At 37.2% G+C, this 21,206-nt stretch overlaps 1 protein-coding gene across 2 annotated transcripts in view; it reads right to left on the reverse strand.

Annotated features, from left to right (window-relative positions):
- The window catches only part of MMS22L (MMS22 like, DNA repair protein), an 89,062-nt gene that overhangs the window by 46,035 nt on the left and 21,821 nt on the right, over positions 1-21,206 (reverse strand). For both annotated transcript variants that reach the window (XM_038133081.1, XM_038133080.1), the window contains exons 11-14: positions 18,943-19,005; positions 13,500-13,619; positions 12,858-13,078; positions 9,960-10,469 (exon numbers count right to left, since the gene is read on the reverse strand). In XM_038133081.1, coding sequence (XP_037989009.1) covers positions 9,960-10,469; positions 12,858-13,078; positions 13,500-13,619; positions 18,943-19,005 — 914 coding nt within the window. The remainder of the gene's footprint in view (positions 1-9,959; positions 10,470-12,857; positions 13,079-13,499; positions 13,620-18,942; positions 19,006-21,206) is intronic.

Below are 21,206 nucleotides of genomic sequence, written 5' to 3' on the forward strand. Positions count from 1 at the left end.
TACTCTGTTTTATTCTTATGGTTGACTTTTTCTAAGGAAAACAAGACTGCAAAAAGCAGTAGATGGAAATCTCATTGTCCTGGCAAGCACATCTGTACTTGCCTGTTCTTCCCTTCTCCTGCCCCTCAGTGAAGGTTGACACATCCCTGGCAGCAGGATGCTCCTGCTGTGTGCATAATGGCTGCTGTGGCTGCCTGTGCAGCCCCTGCATTACCACAGAGAGAGCCAGGAGCTTTCTGCCTCTTAAAACAGATTTGCAAGCATGCACATTAAACCAGATATTTCATACAATTCTTTGATAACAGCCAGAAATTAATGAATGAACAGAACTATCTGACCAAAAATAAGTTCATGCCTGTATTTTCAGAAGCATTAGCACATGTGCATTATCAGAGCCTGTGACAAGCCCATGGTTACCTCCCCCTTCCCTACAGTAAGGGGCTGCAGCCTGGAGTATGTCTGTACCTTACAGTCATTGACAGGGGCTCAGTACTGCCCTCAGGCTTTAATTAACCCCAATTAGAGATAAACAGGGCCTTCTGGTTGTGAAAGGGGGAATAGACAGCACCTTCAGCTTATCAGACAACTATGTAAACCACAAACTGCTTTTACCTTTCTCTACTTGCTCCTCCCAAAAAAAGAAGTGACATGAAGAGGTCCCCACCAGATCCTGAGATGACGCACTATGAACATGTTGCAGAGCATGCCTTCCTCTTTCCAGTTTGTTTTTAGGGAGGATATATATGGTGACCCACTATTTTGGACTCATTTCCCGTTAAACACATTTTCACTGTCCCTGTTTTAGTGCCACTGTAAAGAAAGCTGTACATTTAGCCACTGGCAATTAGTGACACTTGGACTTGCTCCAAGCCAAATAAAGCAAAGCAATGCACATCTACATGTCCTGTATCAATGCCTAAAAAAGCATTTGCAAAGTGACTTTCTAGACAGATTTCAAGACTCAAACACAAAACCACCAAAAACCCATCACTCTTTTCAGCAAGGCCACTGTCCAGCGCATACAGTAGAAGCCATCTTTATACTCCCACTCCAGAAATTCCAAGAACAAGTAGGCTACAGTAGCACTAAACAGGTTCAATTTTTCTCCCCCAACAGGAAAATTTTAAAAATATCTAAAAATATGTAAAAAGGAAATAACTAAGTTTGATTCCACAAGTCTCTCTTGAAGCCTGCAAGAGTGCTACATTTGCAGCCTACTCTAAATAACCACTTTAAACTTCTGTCCAAAATTAACAGAGGCTCTCTTCAGTAGCATGAAGAACAGCAGAAAACCTGTAAGATCCTTTTACATAGTGGGTAAGTTCAAGCATGTCTCCCCTCAACTCTTCGTAGCTGAAATCACTTCCAAACTTATGCAAACTGCCTACTCTAGTCATTCATTTCCGTGACTCTCTCCAATTTTCAATTTATTCATAAATATTTTGTAAAATGACATATCCAGAACTGCATACAGACCACTGCAGCTAAAGACAGAATAAGCAGCTCTTCTCACCTGCAGGAGTTTTATTAACACACTTCACAACAATATTTAACCTTTTTGTTGTTGTTTTTTCCTAAAGCAGAGTCACATTAGGTCCTGCTTTGTAGTATCATTTAGGCTGTGTGCATAAAAAAAGTCACTGTTAAAAGTTAGTTAGCCCATAGATTTCAGTCAAATTTCAGATTTTCTTGCAGATACTATTGTCTTAGAAACTCACATAAATAAACATCTTGTAAACACAGATGAAATCATAAGTACCAGGTTCACTTCCCACTCCTTACAAGATACAAGGGAATCCACAAACAATTCCAGCTTTTCCCCCCTGCACTAGGTGGCAACTGTGCTAGTGGAGGGACAATACTGGACCTTGCAGGAATCTGTGCTAAGCAGGCAGGCAGCAAAGTCTACAAGGCAGGGCAGAAATGGGGTAAGAGCAATGGCAGCTACCTCACTTCAACAAACCCCAGATGTAGAGATGCCCTGTTTCTCTCACCTCCCCACACTTTGACAATATGGCTGCAAGTCAAGCATTCCATGTTCTATTTCCATGTGTTTTTTCCAAATTTCAGCACTCTACCTTCACTATTTACTCCTGTTGATGGTAATTTATTTCAAAACATCAAATTTTAAACTCTGGCTTTGTTTACCATTTGAATACAGACGAATACCCTCTAATTTCTGGCTACATACAAACTCAAACCCTAAATTTTTTTCATCTAGTACAACTACTTGTGCTAAACAGTTCTTCATTTTCAGTGATCTGAACAAATGCCATTAAACACTGATAATACTAAGATTACACAAGTAACACGGAAGTGTTACCGATGATTTTTCTCTCATTCCCATAGCCACACCATTTTACATAAAAGTTGTTTCTACTTTTAAGCTGCTGTTTTCTTTTTTCTGCCTTTTTTTTTCCTTAGGATACCCAGGAATGAGTACACTAGAAGTTGTTTCTAGAATAAGAAGAAATGCAATCATAAGCAAAAGCATCCTAAGGGATGAAGACTCAAACAGTATATACCCAGAAAAACACTAAAAAGTAAACAGAAAGCACAATGTATTGAGTTTCGTCCCTTCTCTTCGTTTAGTCATTGCTTTCAAGTAAACACACCAAATTGTTTTTGCTGTTTAGACAGTCCCAGAAGTTGGTAGTAAGAGTTGATGCTGGTAGGTTACAGCTGTCAGTAACAGAATCTGAAACAAATTTGGAAAAAAAAAACTAAGCAAGTGGCTATTTCTCGTCACTGTAGCTATTACCCAGCTGCCAAAGTATGAGTGATGGTGGGGGGGGGGGGGGAACAAAATCCAAAAGCTTGTTCTACTGAACCACTGAACTGAATCTTTCAGAACTGCACAAGGTGCTTCAATCTATGTTGTCTTGTCCAGCACCCAGCAGGTGCTTTCCTTGCTTTTCATTTTCCTCCATTAAGACAAGTACATTTATCTGTATGGTTAGCATAAGGATTCTCCTTGGAGTTGGTTCAGATTTTTTCCTCCACTTTAGAGGTCTACTTTCTTTAAAACACATAGGCACAAATTAATTCTCCTCTCCAGAGATATCAACTCCCAGCTCAAGGGCTAGCAATGCAGAGAAGAGCAGAAAGGGAAATATTCTGGGTGAAGCAGAGCCAGATGTGTCTGGTTCAGTGCACGTAATTGACTCATCTAAACATCCTTGACACATCCAAGACAGGGGCTTGCCGTTGTCCCACAATGTACACTTGCTATTTAATCAGTCAGGTTTCTGATTCTCTACTGAGAGCCCAGAACCCCCGGGCACAGCTGGGCACCTGGGCAGGCGGGGCGGCCGAGCCCTGGGCGCGGAGCCAGCCGCCCGTGGCCGCTCCATCCTCCCGCGCAGGCTGTCAGTAGGAGGCAGCATTGGCTCTGCCAGCAGCAGCTCCGCACCGCAAAGTACTTGGGAGCGGGCTTCATTCTTCTGTCATTATATAAGCAAGATGACACTGTTCTCTAATCCAGCCAAAGCTGATAAGTACCATCAACCTGTCACTTCCTACATTTCAAATTCTAACATTGCAGCATCAAAGAGTTTTTACATTTCGATTTCTTTTGCTGGCAGCGGTCGGTAGCCTCTCATTCTCCCACGGTGTTCTAATGCAGCATTTGCACACCGGGGTTACTCCCAGCCTGAATAGCAGGTCATCCCCTACTCACTGAGCTCATCTGCGGCCCATGTGCTAGGCAATTTAGATCCAATCAGCCCTTATTTAGCTCAAGAGTAATGAGCAGCATAGTGACACAGACTTAAGCCTGACCCTCAGGACACTGCTCATCAAGCAGTAAAACTGTGACAAAATCATTCATCTTCCACCCGCTGGCAAGAAATAATACTCGCACTCACTGTATTACTTTTTCAAGACATAGAAAAAAAAAAGGTCCTGAATTTTCATGATGTGAGACATTAATTTGCAGAAAGCTGAATTCCCTTAAACCCCCCTGTTGCTATGAGCTCACCAGGGGGAAATAGGCCTTAGGAGACTGAAATGGAATAAAGAAAATTGCTTCAGCTTTCTGTTCATTTTAAATAAGCCTTAAATCTGACATGAGATATCCTAAAGAGAGAAGAAATATAGATCTTGTAAGGTAACGAAGAAACAATCAAAATTAAGAGATTAGAAGGCTACTTGCATATAATGATTTTATTGGCAAAAATATTTCTTTTGTTTAACATCCACAACAAAAAAACCCCACTCCATATGAAAAGCCATTCTCACACCTCATGTGAAGAATAAAAGGAAAACCGAGATCAAAGTTAATTTAGGGAAAATAGTTTCAGAAGTAAGACACTTCCATCAGAAAACAAATCTGTGCTTTATGTCCTTCAGGGAGCATATATTTCTCTAAACAACTGCAGGGTCCCAAGCAGCAGGTTCTCAGTACACCTGGATATGATTTTACTCTTTTTTTCATGGATTTACTGTTTCACAACAGAAGTCTTGTACTGTTGTCAGGCAGGCTACAGAAAGCTTATGTGGATTAATTTTTGGAAGATAAAATGGATACAATGGAACACAAAAAGTGTTTCCATCTGTAGCACAGGGGATTGAACTGTGTATCTTCATGATTCATGTCTGAGTACTAGACTTGAGTGAGTTTCTTTAGCTTTGGGTGTCTACCAAGACTGACTCTTTTGGGGTATCAACAATTAGAAGGTTTTTTGATAGCTTTAAATGTTTCAATTTGCTCCAAAGTGATTCTAGAATAGAACAGTAGAATAGAATATTCTATTATAATAGAATATTCTAATATAATACAAAGGATGTAAAATGACCATCTAGTCCAGCTGCCTTAGTAATTCAGAGCTGATCAAGAGCTAAAGCAAATTATTAAGGGCATTGTCCAATTTCCTCCTAAACACTGACAGGCTTGGGGTAACAATCACTTCTCTAGAAAGGTTGTTAAAGTGTCTGACCATTCTCTCAGTAAAGAAATGCTTCCTAATGTCCAGTTTAAGCCCTCCCCTGGTGCAGCTTTGAACCATTGCCACATGTCCTATTAGTGGAGGCCAAGAAGAACAGCTCAGCATCTCCCTGTCCACTTCCCCTTCTCAGGAATCTGTTGAGAGCAAGAGGATCATGCCTCAGCCTCCTTTTCTCCAAACCAGACAAGCCCCAAAACCTCAGCCACTCCTCACAGGACATACCTTCCAGCCTTGCTGCCCTCCTTCTAAGGCAGATGCTCTCTATTACACCCTTAACATCACTGTGAAATTAATGTTAATCAATAGTTAAACTTTCACATGTCTACCTACTGATTCAAGAAAATGGGCACTGAGAAGGGGAGGTGAAAATTCTTGCAAACCTGAACCATTGACAGACATATACAGGAACTTTCTATACGCAAAGTATTTAGGGACACATTTCCAGTGCATGCTGCCGCCTCATTTCATTTCTTTACACAGTAATACTCTCAGAGCAGAGGAGAAACAATCAAAACACACAATAGTTTTAGCTAGTCAGCTTTGAAGGTCAAAATACAAGGGACAAATTTGTAAAACATTATTTTAGTCTCCAATAAAAACCTGAAAAAAGACCTCAAATCCCACAAAGTAAGAAGAAGAAAAGAAAATTCAGTGTTAATTACCAGAGCCACACCTTAAGGCAACAACTGTAGCTAAGAAGACACACTGTAATCCCTCAGAAAGTGTTAACAGATTATTTTTAGGGATTTAGACATAGGAAACCTCTCAAAATGCTGCTATATTCTAGATCTGCGTTTGCTTCTCATACATTAGAGCATTTAGAGACTAGATTTTCATTACACTCATTTAATCACCAGTTTTGTTAATGGATCACCCGAACTTCAAAAAAAACCAGTAAAAGTACTTTAAAAGATAGGTCAAGTTAACATAGCAAGGCATGCTTGCTCCCCAAGCATAGGATATTTGCTGCAAAGTGAAAAAGGAAGGATTTATTTCCTTTTTTTCACACAGGTGAATAAAGTTCACAGCAACTTTTAGTGGTCATTTGTTAAGAGTGAGAGCCCTTAGAGCTAAGCCACCATCTTCTGACTCTCAGTTCAGTGGCTTAGTCACAGAGTTGCCTTCTGTGCTTATCAGGACATCACAGCTGGTAGCTCTAAATACCCTCACAGGATGGGATGGGTAAGCAAAGACTCACGATCTTCCAAACTATTCTGAATACAGTTTTCAGAAGCTCAACATCAGAAAAAAGATTTTACAAAGACTAACACTATAACCCCTGAGGGGGAAGAAAAGAAGGAGGGTGGACCTTTCTGTTCTCCTCCTGAGCTTATCTACTGACTTACACAGTAACAGAGAGGGGGAGAGATGCTTCTGTTGGTCTCAAAAAAGCTTCCCACAGGCTGTTTTGATGGCAAGTATAACTCAAAAAAAAATTACAAATGACTGTACATTTCCATAGCAAAGATATACTGGATAATCCATTCCTATTGTGGTTTCTCTCACAACCTCAAGGCTAAACACACTCAAACAGATAGAAACATTCAGTTCTCCTGTTACCCATGGCCCAATTATTAATGTAACTTTCTACTAAAGATAGTTAACTTGGTCAATATTGTTGTAACAGCTTATAAAATTTATACATTGAAATTTTCAAAAATTAGCAAAAAAGTATAAATAGGCACAAATGCACAAAAACGGCTTTCAAAGTAAAATTACCACTTATTATGGTATTAGGTTAGTGGTACTTCTCATTTCTCCTACAGGAATCAGTACCAAGTCTCCCTGAAACTAAGCAAAGATGTTTGGAGCACAGCAGAATATCTACTCACATTTTATAGTCCTCTGTGCTAGCACTCAACAAAACCCAAATGCCAGGACAACAATAATAAGAGAAAGCTCATGTCAAAGCTATACCCCATTACAATACAAAACATTTTACAATGTTTTAAACACTTCTTTTAAGTATAACATATTGCAACACCAGACCCTACAGCCAAATTCTCCGAGCCTTGTACCCATTTTTACAGCAAGTTCCGTCAAACCTATTTAATGCCTGTATTTTTATTAACCTAGGGCTTCTTTTTGTGGCACGAGGCACTCAGATGACAGATAATGCTAGAGATTTGGAACAAACGAAAGCACACATGGGCAAACATCCCACATTTACCTTTCAGTAAAAAAAAACCAAAATAAAACCAAAACAAAACAATAAGGATTTTAAACCACTGTGTAAAAACAGAAAAAAAAAAAAAAAAAGGAAAAAACTTATGTCTGAGCTAGAAGCAGAATAAGGAAACATAGGAAGGAAGCAGTTCACATTTTGATTTAGGGGAGTTTCTTGATTATTTACTGTTTATTTTACATGCTTTTTAAAAGGAGACTGTATTAAAACACAATCTTACACTTCACAGTGAATCTTACTATGAAGATCAAATACTTGCAAGTGCCAGCAAGTAGCATTTGATTCCAATTACCCACTCACCGTGTAGCAAAAACTGATAAAAATGAATTCTCCTGCCAAGACATAGTTCTATTTGAATATATGGATCCCAAAATAATCAAAATTATAACAATCAATTTAAAAAGTGGTTTAAGAAACATTATTTAAAATAGTCTAACCATAGGTAAATACAACAATCAAAAGCTACCTGTACTTTTCTAGAAGACAAGAAGAATACAAGAAAAAGCTGGAAAGGGTTATTTTAAAACTGTGGTGTAAAAATAGTGAAGGTGGGGGTCTCTTTTCAGATGTCTTTTAAGAAAACAGAAAGAAAGAAAGAAAACAAGTGCACTTTCAAATCCTTGTATGCCAAGTTTTAGCCCAGAGCAAGTTTTCACTGCTATGTTACAAACCCTTGAAAATAAAGGTTTATAATGGAAATGCTGACAGACCCTTAACCACAGTAGCATGAATAGCTATAATTAAAGAAGAGCTTTTGGCTACATCTCACTCTGACAATGAAAGACTAGAATTTTTACAGTATCCTCAAATTAAAACAACTGGGAAACCTGGAATGAGATTCCAGCAATCCAACAAGATAGGTTAAAGGGGACTGCTAAAACTATTTGACATTTTAAGCTTTAAATATTGAGGCACTTAGTTAACACAACCAAGTCAGTATTTTCATAATGCTACTTAATCAGCAATAAAGAATGCTCCTGTGAGCCATCATCTGGGGTTAACAGAAAGTAACATATGAAGTTATTATTTCCTAACAGCCTAGAGGGAGCTGCTTGTCTCTTTAATCAGTGATCTCACTTCCTTCCTACCTGTAAATTCCCTGTCATACAGTTATAACATTATTAAGAGTGCAGCATACAGAAAAATTTTATTTATGTAAGGCCTACTATCTTATACAAGCCTGGATTTTAAAAACAAGCATTTCATCCTTTTCTGAGTTTGAAAACAGACCAGGCCTAACCAGTCTGGTCAATTCAGTAACATTTTAGTATCTGGTTAGCAAAAAGTCATCCATATCTCTGAACCAAAAAAAAAAATGGTTTTAGTGTTGTTTTATTTGCATGGCAACAGAGGACTGACTGATTGACTTCAGAGAGTCTGTCGAGACAGGAAAATCACTAACATTTTCCTGTTCCATGCACCTTGAAGATCAAAGTATTTCATAAGTGTTAAGGAATTTAGTTCCTCTGAAGATAAGATAAACAGGCTGGTAGCAGTAACCAAATGTATAAATAAAGAAACTGAAATAACGGTTAAAAGCAAGGTTCTAAAAATCTATCTGATACCAATTACTATTTGAGCATGTTGGCAATTCAAATATTTCAGCAGAACTACTTTTTGTAAAAAAAAGTACTAATACTGTCCTGTACCTTTTCTGTGATGACCTGAGAAGTCTAGATTGAACTTCCATGCCCTCTTCTCTGTGTTACAAGAAGGCCACATAAGCTCCTGTCCCGGGAAGCTTAAAAATAATGCCAAGTTATAAAATAGACAATTTTTTCACCAGTCTGAAATTTCTCCCTATTTCATCTTTAAAAACAACACAGCAAATGCTGTGTATTAGCTAATAGAGAAAATGTCAAAGTATTTTTGAAGCCTCCAATTTATTCCAGGAAATACATCCAGTTGAACTGAAATAATAAATAATAAATCAACCAAACTTAGTTTTGTGCTTCATCTTTTTTCAAAAGACTGCCTGAAAAACAGTTGTCTTTGGATCTATAAGCTATTGACAGCTGCAGTCAAACTACTAGACAATAACAAAGAACCTACTTAAAGAGAGATCTTGCATATGGGCCTCAGAATTCCTATTATGTACTCTTCCAGAGCTCTTTACACATATTTCAGTCTTGCACATTTGAAGTAATGGCAGATCAATAGCTACCTCTTAGTATCTTATGAAAAAAAAAACTTTTGGCTTCAAACTGGAGGACTGCTTCTCAAAGGCATCAGTAGACAAAAAAATATGCTTATTGAAGGGCACTGTGGATGTTGAAAAATGAACTAGTACATCAAAGTAAAATTGCTTGAAAGTGGTAAAATATGATTTCTTTCTTCCCTATTGAACCCCAGACAAGTATTTAAATCTCCATAACTGTAGAATTTGAATGCAACCTTGGTAAAAGAGAAAAAAAAAAGAATGAAAAGTCTGAAAAACAGAATACATTCAATGAAGAAACAAAAACAAAAAAACAACACCCCCCCAATTAATGTAATTAACACAGACAATAATTTCCAAGTTTCCTGTACCAAAGAAAATATTATATTTTCTGAAATAGAAGCAACTGGATGACTTTCCGAAGAGACACCAATTCATAACAAAACATCAGGATGTCAAACCTAATCTCCTGAAATAATAAGAAAACATTTCAAAGATTCTGTATGCACTGATGTATTGGTGAATTTTGAAATTTAACATACCATTCATAGCTCTTCAGAGATTTCTCTTTGCACTTACTCAATTTTGGTAAAAAAAAATAATAGGAACTACAGTTTGACCCTAAAAACAAAATGTTAGTCTAAATCCACAACTTAACTAAGTAACTTACCGAAGTCTGGCTAGAACAACCTGAAGAAAATTCAGCACCATGCTCAGCTCAGCTCCTCGACATGCAGGCAGCAGCATCGTAAAGCCATCATTTAACAACTTTTCCTCAGAAAGGCTCAAGTAGCAGCTGGTTTCAAACACTTCCTGGACCCCATCAATGTAGGTTGATAGCAGAGTCCAGAGATTTTGTCTCTGTGTGTGGTCATTTTTGGTTACTAAAAACTCCTTTGCCTTCTCACGGAAAGCATTTGAGATTTTCTCGGCCAGGGCACTAATGTCCATATTCTTCTCAACATAAATTAAAAGGAAAGCAAAATGACCTCTCCATATGAGAGCTCTCCGAGCTGTGGTGATGGAGGATGGAGTCAAGAAATCCAAAAGATCCAACACCCGATTCACTATATCTTCTGTCTCCACAATAATTGCCAGCATGAGGAACAGGTTAAAGAAGTTCTGCAGCCCCACTTCTGTCAGCTCCTGCATTCTTTTCCGATGGAACTTGGAATAAATTCTACAAAAACAAACCAAAAAAAAAAACCAGGAAAGAGAAAGTTCCTTAAAGTATGCAATTTTCTATCTTCTTGAGTGACTAAAATTGTATTTTCATGCTTTTAGTTTTTTGTTACCTGCTTCCAGTAACCCTTAAATTTTAAATACTCTTTTTCTCATTACTCTTATGGTTACTGGAACAAACATGCTCTTTAAGTTTCTGCTTTTGATTTAAGGCACACATTGTTTCCAGTTGGAGGCGCAGCCTAACCCTTCCCCCTTATCTAACCTCTAGAACCAAGCTGAGCACAATGTTATGAGCAGACTCTGCTCTGTCTGCGATGGATGTCCTCCATATGTGCCTTCAAATCAATCAAGTTTAGCCCATGAGGGCTCCTAGGAAAGGGAGCTGTCAAGAGGCATCTCCTTGCAGCAGCAAACCATTCCTGTACACCAACTTCTTCCCTGGAAACTTCTTGATTTCCACCTGGAAATCAGCTACTGGTTTCTGCTATTATGTTACAATGCTGCAGCTGCAGTGATCAAAGTCTCACCTACCAAAACATCACTGCAGTAAAAGGAAGATTTCTGTTGGAAAACTCCTTTTCTCCACAGTGCTTTGCCAAAGTCTGTATCAACTCGTACTGTTCACCTATGGTATGCTCAGGTTTGAAAGAAAACAGAGAAACTGAGGCATTTGGAAGAGAAACCTCTCTCCAGGTAGAAAGATGTTATGAAACTTTATCTGCATTGCTTACAGGATAATGCTCAAGTCATACACAGCTGATGGTGACAAGCACTGAGACTTTGAAACTTTAAAGTGGTTGCCAAAAAGGAAAAAGCCCATACAAAGAGATCTTTTCTGGGACCTTTGCTTGGATGTGGACTTTTACTTAAAAATCACCATTCCTAAAACAGAGGAGTAAGATGAAAATGGCATAACTTTTTGATTATTGTGTTTAAAACTTTGGGTATATCCTTCACCTTTAATTTAAAATAAGTTCCACCTACAATAGTTAAACATCCATAAATGATGTTTTCCTATTCTGTCACCTGGAAAACAGTTGGAAGTGGTGTTGAGGTTATCAAATCTAGCCACCAAAAATTACAGCAAATCCAATTAATGTTGTTTAGTAGTAAATTACTACTGACAGGCATTTATATTTTTCATGCATCAATTAATGCTTGGTTAGCTACTGAAAACAGAGTCCATCCCAAAATCATAGCTGTAGGCTGTTAAATTTTGCTACTTGAGTAATTGATTTTTTCAAGGTAGAAATGAAGAAAACTGGTTCAGCAGACTGATGCACTGTCTGTTGTATGTTATTACTCCCCCTCTTAAATTACGGAAAGCTATAAGAGCACAAAATTGTAAGTATAATTTTATTTCAGTAAGAACAGAGTAGGCCAATTAATTTTTTTTAAAAAGCAAGACGCTGATACAAAATCCAACAACATATTTGTTCCTATGTAGTTGCAGTGATTCATAAAGCCAAACTTTAGTGACTACAATAACTTCTGAAGTGTTCATATACATTAGACATACTGTTCTTTTCTGACAGCCAAGATAACCTTTCTTTTCTGGAAGAAAAACACAACTTTGTGTATACACATGGGCATTTTTTAATGCTTATTAGTTGTGTACATGAGGATCTCACTAAAGCTTAATAAAGTTTTAATTAATTATATTAATACTCAAGAAAATCTTTTTAAAAAACTCAAAAGCCTAAACCAGAACTATTTCTGTTTTCTCTATCAAATGAAAAAAAAATTTTTAAGTCTGTAGTAATTATTACAACTGCTATCTCATTGCTATAAGAAAAGTCTTACAGATTAGTACACACCTAAAACATCAAGGGTTTCATGTAGAGCATATATATTTTATGGTTTTTTATATTATGACTGACTGTACTAATTAGTATGTTCCAAGAATAAGTGAAATAGAAATATTAAAATCCTCACAAATACATTATGAGAGATTTTGAAAACCACTGAAAAGAAAATATTTAAATGAAAATGCAGGTCTAGCAAGTGTCAGTCTGCATGTTCTTGAACAACACATGGCTTACATGCAGCTCAAACACAATTTCTGTGCTTTAATTACATTATCTGTCTGGCAACTGGGTTGTACCACTGCACTGGTTGCCAGTCTACCAAATTCCTGGCCAGTGGGATGAGGTAAATCATCCCACTCTATGGATGCCAAGGTGATTCTTGGACCCAGTTACAGCCTCAGCTGGCAACAGAAACTTTAGGGAACAACTGCTTTCTTCAAATTATGAGTCACCCTGGATCCCTCACCCCCTTTACTTTGTCAAAAGCAGAATACCCTCTGCCTCACATGTGACTGGAAGGGCCCCTAACCCACCACATTTGTTACAAAATGAGACAAACTAAATAGCATCCATACCGTCCTTTAATTTGTTTCCAGGGATGCACACCATTATTTTCTTCTTTCATAATCCGTGCCAAGATGCTGAGGAAAATGAAGTAACTGTTGCTGGAGTTGTACAGAGAAGGGACCCGCTGTTCACAGCAGCAGCGTTTCACCAAGTCAAGCATTGACAAAGAAGTCTTACTAATATTTGCCAGATCCTTCAGACCAAGCCAAGGAACAGTAAAGCAGCTGTTCTAAAAGAATAGATGAAAACAGAAAATATTATAAATAACAACAAATGCCAATATTATAAAGGCAGCAAGATGCACTCCGTCACAGGAATAAAAGGATATATTTCTACCACGTCTAAAACAATAAAAGTGCATTGTAACTATGTGCAAAGTATTTTTACAAGACCTTAAACTGAGTAGTCCTGATGAAAAATAGGATTTAAAATAATTGTCATATTTTATTATTTCATAATGTAATGGACCATAACAAATTTAAACATGATTTCATTACACAAACATAGCAAATTTAAGGATACTGTCATTGATTAGGTAGCTTTACCCAAGTAGAGCAATCAAGCTTGGCTACAGGAAAATCAGAATTAATCGGCAAAAATCAAGGACTGTCTACATGCAATTCTACATTTTTATACATTCATCTACTTACCAGATTCTTGCTGTAATAATCCCAGAGTATGGTGACAATAGATAGGTTCAAATCCCAAAAACTACACAAAGTCAAACAGCACTGAAGGTGCATTCGTAAGTGTTCTTCCAACACACCAGTCTTGAAAAGGAAGTAAGAAATTAATTGTAGGATACATACAACCAGTACTACCAGACTATTCAAAGTAATTTCCTAATATAAAATATATTTTCAATTATATACTGTTGAGTAAATGCATCTTCTAATACAAGCAACAAACTCGAAGATAAAAGCTGACAATTGCACCCTCCAAACCAGCCAATCCTGGTTCATCCCAGAATCAAAGAATCACAGAATCATATAGGCTAGGAAAGACTTCTGAAAAGATTCATAGGAAAGAAAACAGGAAATAGCAAACTATTTGAACACAGTGAAGCATCCAGGTAGTAATTGTGGGATAATGAAAGTGGAATTATTTTCATCCAGCTTTTGGTAACAACAAAACAGAACTTTCATGGGAGGTAGGATATTAAGAGCTTCATGCTCTGAAATAAAATCATGTGTTTAACCCAGGCTATTTTAGGCATCTACTTTAGGGTGATAATTCCTGTAAGGGTTTTATTGTCTCCACTGCCTGCAAAAGTGGTTTAATGGACCAACTAGTGAGCAGTTAAGAGTAGACTTTTACATGTGTGAGTCAGTCTAACACCTGTACCCCATGGCAGGGGTGTGGGAAGTAGATGACCTTTAAGGTCCTTTCCAAACCAAATTATTACATGGATATGATTTACTCACAAGGCTACTTCTACTATGTCTTTGAGTGGGTTTTTTTCCTGTTTTCAATGCCACACAACTGAGTCTAACTCATTAACTTGTTAGTTATAAGTTAATGAGTTAACTTAAAACCTGGCTATACATTCATGTGGAAAACTTGAGTTGCTACACTTTATCACAACACTGCAAACAAGTATACAATCACCTACAACAACTTCTAACCACGTCTACCTTCTTTTCTCATGAACAGTTAATGTAGGGCATATTAGTGGTACATTCCTAATACAACTTGAAAATTGAAAAGACATTTTCAGTTGCCATAGAAAAATATATATTCAAGACATTATTTGTAAGATACAAAACCCAATGAAATAGGAAAGTAACTTTCCAGTAAAGACTCATTAAAAATATCCAGAATAGAAATTCAAATGTAATAAAATGCCTACACAATGAAAGGTAATACTCAAGTATTTTTTTAATATATGACATAACTATTAATTCAATAGACTTCCCCAAAAAAAACAAATCTTGCGCAAAAAACAAGGGACAGAACAGCTGCTCTTGTTTTTAATGAATAAAAGCAAGAATCTTCATGTAAAACTAAGAAAACTGCAGCTGGACATAGCTATTTCTCTAGAGAGATCTACCCAGTTACAAGGCTGTAAGAAAACCAAAACAAACACAAAAACAAAAAACCAAAACACACACCATTCAAAAAACTTCCAGAAAGGGAATGCTTAGTCTTGAAGTTGTATTTTGAATCTAGGCCTATGTTTAGGATCTAATTCAACAAACAATGACTGCTTCAGTTAAATTAATTCAACAGTAAACACAGCCCTTGAGCAGCTTCAATTTGAACCATTATCTATCTGTCAAACAATTGTTTTAGAACAGTTTCCAAAAACAAGATAGCACTGAAGGCTTTATCTCAAATTTAATACAAAAGAGTATCCAGACTTCAAATATCCCTGGGATTAATAGATTCTCTCATTGCTCTTTTTGCTTAAAATGGTCTCTTGCACTGCTGGAAATACTATCAGAACTCTTGAGGTAGTCAGCTTTTAATTTATCACAGAAGGGAGGAACACCTGATACTATCAAAATGATAGCACTATCTAAACATAACATTTTTCTCTTATGACCTCCTACTGTAGTAACAAAATTGCTTTTCCTAGAAACCCAAGAAATACTTCTCTATCTCTCCTAAGGTAGAATTAAACAAAAAATACAGTGAAAGTATAACAAAATTGAGGCAGAAATGAAACAGCACAAAGCTTTTTTTTTCTAAAATGAGAAGTCTAATAAGACAGACTGCTATTAGTTCTTGCAAACTAAAAAGCTTTTGATTCTCACAATAAAACTTCATAAACACATATTTCTTCTTATACTGACAACCCATAAATCTAGTCAGTTTGATGTTGCCTAGTAGACAAATAAAATTATGATAATATTACTACAACAACAATTTTCATTTTGTAGTACAAAAAGAATTGTAAACCAGCTTTTTTTCTGCTTTTGGATGAGAATTCCAAATTATAGAAAAGGCAGGAAAAAACTCATACAACTAGTTTCCAAAAAAATGCCCTTTTTTACTGATAGAACTGGGACTTTTTTCACGTGAGCAATTTTCTTCAACTCTTATCCCCCTGGAATTTAAAAAAAGAGCAATTTGTGTCTGAAAAACTCAGCTGTTGGTCAACTGTTTGAAGCTGAAAGGATATATCCAAGGCAGAAGCCCACTACATTTTCCCAGGTATCCATGATTGCTCCTATCTTCTCACAGGGTGCTTTTGGTTCCCATCACTATTGATCCTGTAGGATGAACAGCACCTTGACATCTTTTCCTTGCTCAGCAGCAGGCTGACTGAATCTTGAAGGAGGTCCTGTTGGGAACAGGGCATTGGGGCACCCCTCAACCACTTTCACCTGGACACGCAGCACAATCTTCTGGGGGTCCTCATCACAATCAAAATCCAGCATATCCTGGATTAACATGCCTTAGGCTCTCTACTGCCTGCATGTTGACCAATAAACACAACAGTACTACTGAAACTACCAAAATGCTGCAGACTGATCACTGGTTAGGCATTTTTGTATCCCAATACTTAGCTGTTCTAAGGATGTTAAAGCTAGCTCCAGCTTCTGCTGGTTCGTGATGCTCTGTTACCCTCAGTGGCTGCAACAACACCTATTGAATCATCTTTTCATAACATAGAATTTGAAGCTCACATGAAGAGACATTAACAGTCATTGGTAGGAGATTATCAATTTACCTTACAAATGCATGTTCAGCACCTTTTTCAGATGCTTTTGAACCCACAAAACTACACATACTTGATTTCTTCTTCATTCCCCCTGCCCATTCAGTGTAAATTGCCACTCTTCTGAGCATGCACAGTCTACAAGCTATAGGGAAATTAGGGAGCAACAAGCACAAAATTATGAGGCTGATGAACATAGTACTAAATATGGTTAGTTTTTAAGTTGCCATATACCTAAAACAAAGTTTTTAACTACCACCTCCTGCCCTCTCTAGCAAATGGGCAATTCAGCACTATTATTTCTTTTAATTTATTTTGCACAGCTATTGCTGCGCATCTTTAGTAGATAACAGGCTATATGCTAAAAAGGATGGCTCAGATAGGATTAACTAACAAATTCATGCCAAGTGTTAATAGGCAGTATCATCAATTCTGTCCTGCTGTTCATTCAAAGAGTACTATTATCAGTTTTGCTTTTTCCCACTTTTCAACGCTCCGTTTCACTACTGAGTTCTTGATATCTCATTGTGCTTCTCATTACTACATTTTCTGGACTCAAAAATACTTAAGAGATGCAAAAGGATAAGATAAAAGGTGGGAGTGGCCACTTCAAGCTGCCAGATCAACAGAGGAGATGGCCATGTCTACTGGCAAAAAGAACTCTCCTTCCTAGATGCTGTCAAGAAGGCTGCTGTGCAGGAATAAGGAGCAGGATGCATGTTTTAATAAAGTACTCCATTCACTTGTGCATGCACATTTAGGAATTAATGTTCCCCAAGGAGCACTTCCCTTGGGCAGCTAACTCCATAATGCAAGAAAAAATAATGAACAAATAAAAAAAGGAAATAAACTAGATGGCTCCTTAGATGGTTGGTAATAGTTACAACCACATCTTTGGCAAATGAGGGTTTGTTTTAATTCAAACAGTGGTTGCCTTTGGAAATTAAAACACATTTGCTTCATATAACTGCATCATGACTGACTCAATATGCAAGTCTTCTGAACTTGGCCACTTAGCTGCCTTTCCAAACTGTCCACAGTTCAGTACTTTTTTAACAGAAGCATCAAAAACTGAGTATTTTATGTATGTTCTGCTTCAGAGTAATCTTTATTCAAAATAATAAACACTCACAAGAAAAGGGGATTGTTTTAAAGAAAAGAACATTAACTACAAATGTGTCTCAGGTTGCTGCCTTACAGAAGATGCACACAGGAAGGTGGCTAAAAAGCTACTCAGTTTTTATGCATCTTATCTAAATCTCTCCAATTTCTCTCACAGAATGGTAAGCATACAATAAGTAATGTCATCACTTGTGATTTTAATGTATATACACAGTTTGTATTTTCAGTCATATACTGTAAAATCATTCAAAAAGACTTAATCTTTTAAGCTGAAAGACTACAACTACATAACCAAGCATTAGAGTTTATGTTTAGAGTATTAAAAATCTGAAAAATCATGCTATCATTTCAACTGTCTTAACAGCCAGAAATATTTTCTCGTCGAAAAGTTGTAACAAGTATTGTTCCATATTCCAGCTTTAACTACAGTTGTTGCAACTCCATGAGCAAGACAGTTACTTAATTTAAAAAAACTGAAAAAACTGATTCCCCTTCTGCTTTCAACAACAGAACTTTGCAGGAGTTTTCTTAATTTTGTGTACCAAATGAAAAAATAAACATGTTTATTCTTGTCTTAAACATACAAAAATAAAGAAATTATTTTTACAGGCATTGCTAATGCAACATTTGCAATTTGTACCATGCAACTTCAGAACAAATTTACAGAGCTACAATGTAACTTATTTTAAAAACTTGATGAACAGCATATTTAAAAGCATATTAAAAGGAGGTCAATTCTGACCTCTGGGCCATGAAGCATTGCATTAACAGTTCTGCAGAAAGAAAAATGATAAGGTATGAAATGAGTGCTCAGAAACTAGAACCTTATCAGTAAGAGTTTGATTCAAGCCTGTAAGACAAATTGCTCAGCAAGGCAAGTCACCTTCCTGCTGTGATGAGGATATAGCTGAATTTTCAATGCAACTGACTATCTCCTTCATCATGTCTCCTCAACTTGATATCCTTACATTCAGTATCTGATTTACATTTTCTAAGCATCCAGTTCTTATTCTGAATACATCTTGTCTAAGAAGCCATATACTACCCTTCCAGGATAATTATCTTTTTTCTTTATCTGACAATTTAGCATCAAGCACAAGCACTTTAAAGCAAGTGGAACTGCTAACAAGGAGGGAACTGTACACTGTCATAGTTTAGCTATGTCAAGGTTGTTCATTTACCAGTGATAAAAACACTACAACTCCAAAAATACACTTGTTAGTTGGACTTTGTTTCATGCACTGTCTTTCCCTGAAAGCATCCCCTGACACTTTCCTTGTTCATTATTCTTTTCTTTATACACTTACTTGAGCATCAGTGGATTTTTTAAGGAGTTCCTCCACAAATTTCCAATTGGATTCCTTCTGTTTCTGAAAAATAATTATCAGCATGAAATAGCATTTGTATCCTTTACAGAAAGCACTATGTAATAACACAAAAGTAAGCAGACAAAATATTTCCAGAAATATTTAATTTTATGACAGCGTACAGTAGTCATCACCAAAAAGAGCTTTTTTGTTATATGAATGTAATTGATATCTGTCCTAAAAATTAGCCCTCAGAAAGCTAATAAAAATAAGAAGTATGCAACTTGAACCACTTTAGGTGAATCATTTGCAATCCCAACCTTCACTTTTAATGGAAATGCAACAGAATCAGGCATTTGTTATTAGCCGAAGCAGTATACCTAAAAGTTTCTTTAATGATCTCTAAAAAAAAAAGCTATAAAGAGTAAGAAGGAAGAAAAGATATAATCTCACATTTTCTTGCTTTTTTCTTTTTCATCTATTTATGCAAAGCTGGAAAGAAAAGGGTAGAAGGCTTTGCAACTAAGGCCATTTTCTCAGGAGGAAAAAAAAAAGGCAACAAGGCCAATATACTTACATTTCTAGGAGATGCAACAATCATCTCTTACATACAGCTACGTATAGAGCCTCTGTAGATAAGTAGATGTGTGAACACAGTACTTCCATCATTGTCCTGCCTTACTTGTTCTCTCCACTACCACAGCTGTTAAGCCTTGTACATTATTCCACAGATAGCTGTCCTTTAAAAGCCAGCTTAGAATTTACAATAAAGAGCATTTTATGCCTTGGTAATTGAAATATAACTACTTTTCAGCAGCAACACCATTGTGCTCCATCCTCCTCTGCTACTGATTAAACTGGTTAATGGTGCGGCTTGATGACAGTTTCACATAGAACTCCAGAAAGTACCAAGATAATTTAAAAAATTAGTTATTTTAAAATATGCACTAGTACTCATCCAACTATTTGACTGCTTGGTGACTTTACATTTTTGCGCCACAAGAAAAAGAGAATAGTGAAAGACAGGCAATGATAGCAACTCACAGCCCATAGACTGCTTATGGAACAAACATAAATGAAAGGACAGATCTACAGAAAGGTACACTAAAGCTGTGATTTCATGATTCAGGAACTTGACCCTTATCAGTTAAGAAATTCCCACTGCTTCTTCCTCATCCTGAGCTCCTCTTTTTGCCCTCACAGCTATGGCATGCCCCCGCTCAGTTGTTGTGGTACTTCTTTTTGAGGGCCTCCAAGCCAGAACAGTGAATCAACACAGAGCTTTAGGAGAGGAGGAAAGAATGAAAAAGGGAATAGAGCCTATCTTCGGCCCCAGGAAATGGACACCAAAAATTGTGCCAGAACAGCAGACGGCATATCATGCCTAGGGTGGTGAACAGGATTTAAGCTGTTATTGATGCCAAAGGCTCTGTATCATGAAACCAGAGCTACCACCGTGTCAGGAGGACATTGCATCAACAGATAGTCAAGGAGTAAAGGCAGCACTTCAGTAACAGGTAGACTCAGGAAGTGAAACATCAGCATTTCCAGACAAATCTGGCCATTATGTACATTTGATTTTTGACTGTATTTTAGAGCCTGATGTTATGTGAATGCCTACACAAGGGCAACATCCTACTGCAGATTTCAAGGAAAGCTAAGGAACTGCTAAAAGGCCAGTTTTGGCAGCAATAAGTAGATATTAGAGTTATGCTAAATGTCTGTGAGAGCACTGAATGCTTCAATCAGCCTGCTTAGGACATGTTTTTAGCAGTACCATAAACCAAGGACACATGTTTTATACAACAGGTGTTTACTGCCAAAGTTCCAGCTCGCCTGCAGTATGCAGATCACCTTACAAGATCTTGGAGTAATCTAGGGCAAACTCCTGACACCAACTGGGATTGATTACAAGAGTGCACCCAAGTTCAGTCCAAACTCAGGAAAGAAGGACACCAACCACCTGCTGCACTCTTTTTAGTTACAATTGTATCTATTTTTTAACAGATTTGCTTCATTCAAATCCCAATAGATTTATATCCAAACAGTATTCCCTACTGCACTGGCAATACGGCACAGCACCTGTTTACCATTGTTTACAATCTGTCCATGTCAAAACATACATAGAACCTACATCTTTGACTCCAAACCGTGTGTCTTAAAACATCTTCCTTTCACCCCCAGAGAGTCCTAGAAATCAACAGAACCTGGAGACTTCACAGTGCATAGAAGTGCTGCTAAAACCAAAAACTTGAGCTGAGTTT

The sequence above is a fragment of the Motacilla alba genome, chromosome 3 (genome assembly GCF_015832195.1).
Source record: "Motacilla alba alba isolate MOTALB_02 chromosome 3, Motacilla_alba_V1.0_pri, whole genome shotgun sequence".
Classification (NCBI taxonomy): Eukaryota; Metazoa; Chordata; class Aves; order Passeriformes; family Motacillidae; genus Motacilla; species Motacilla alba.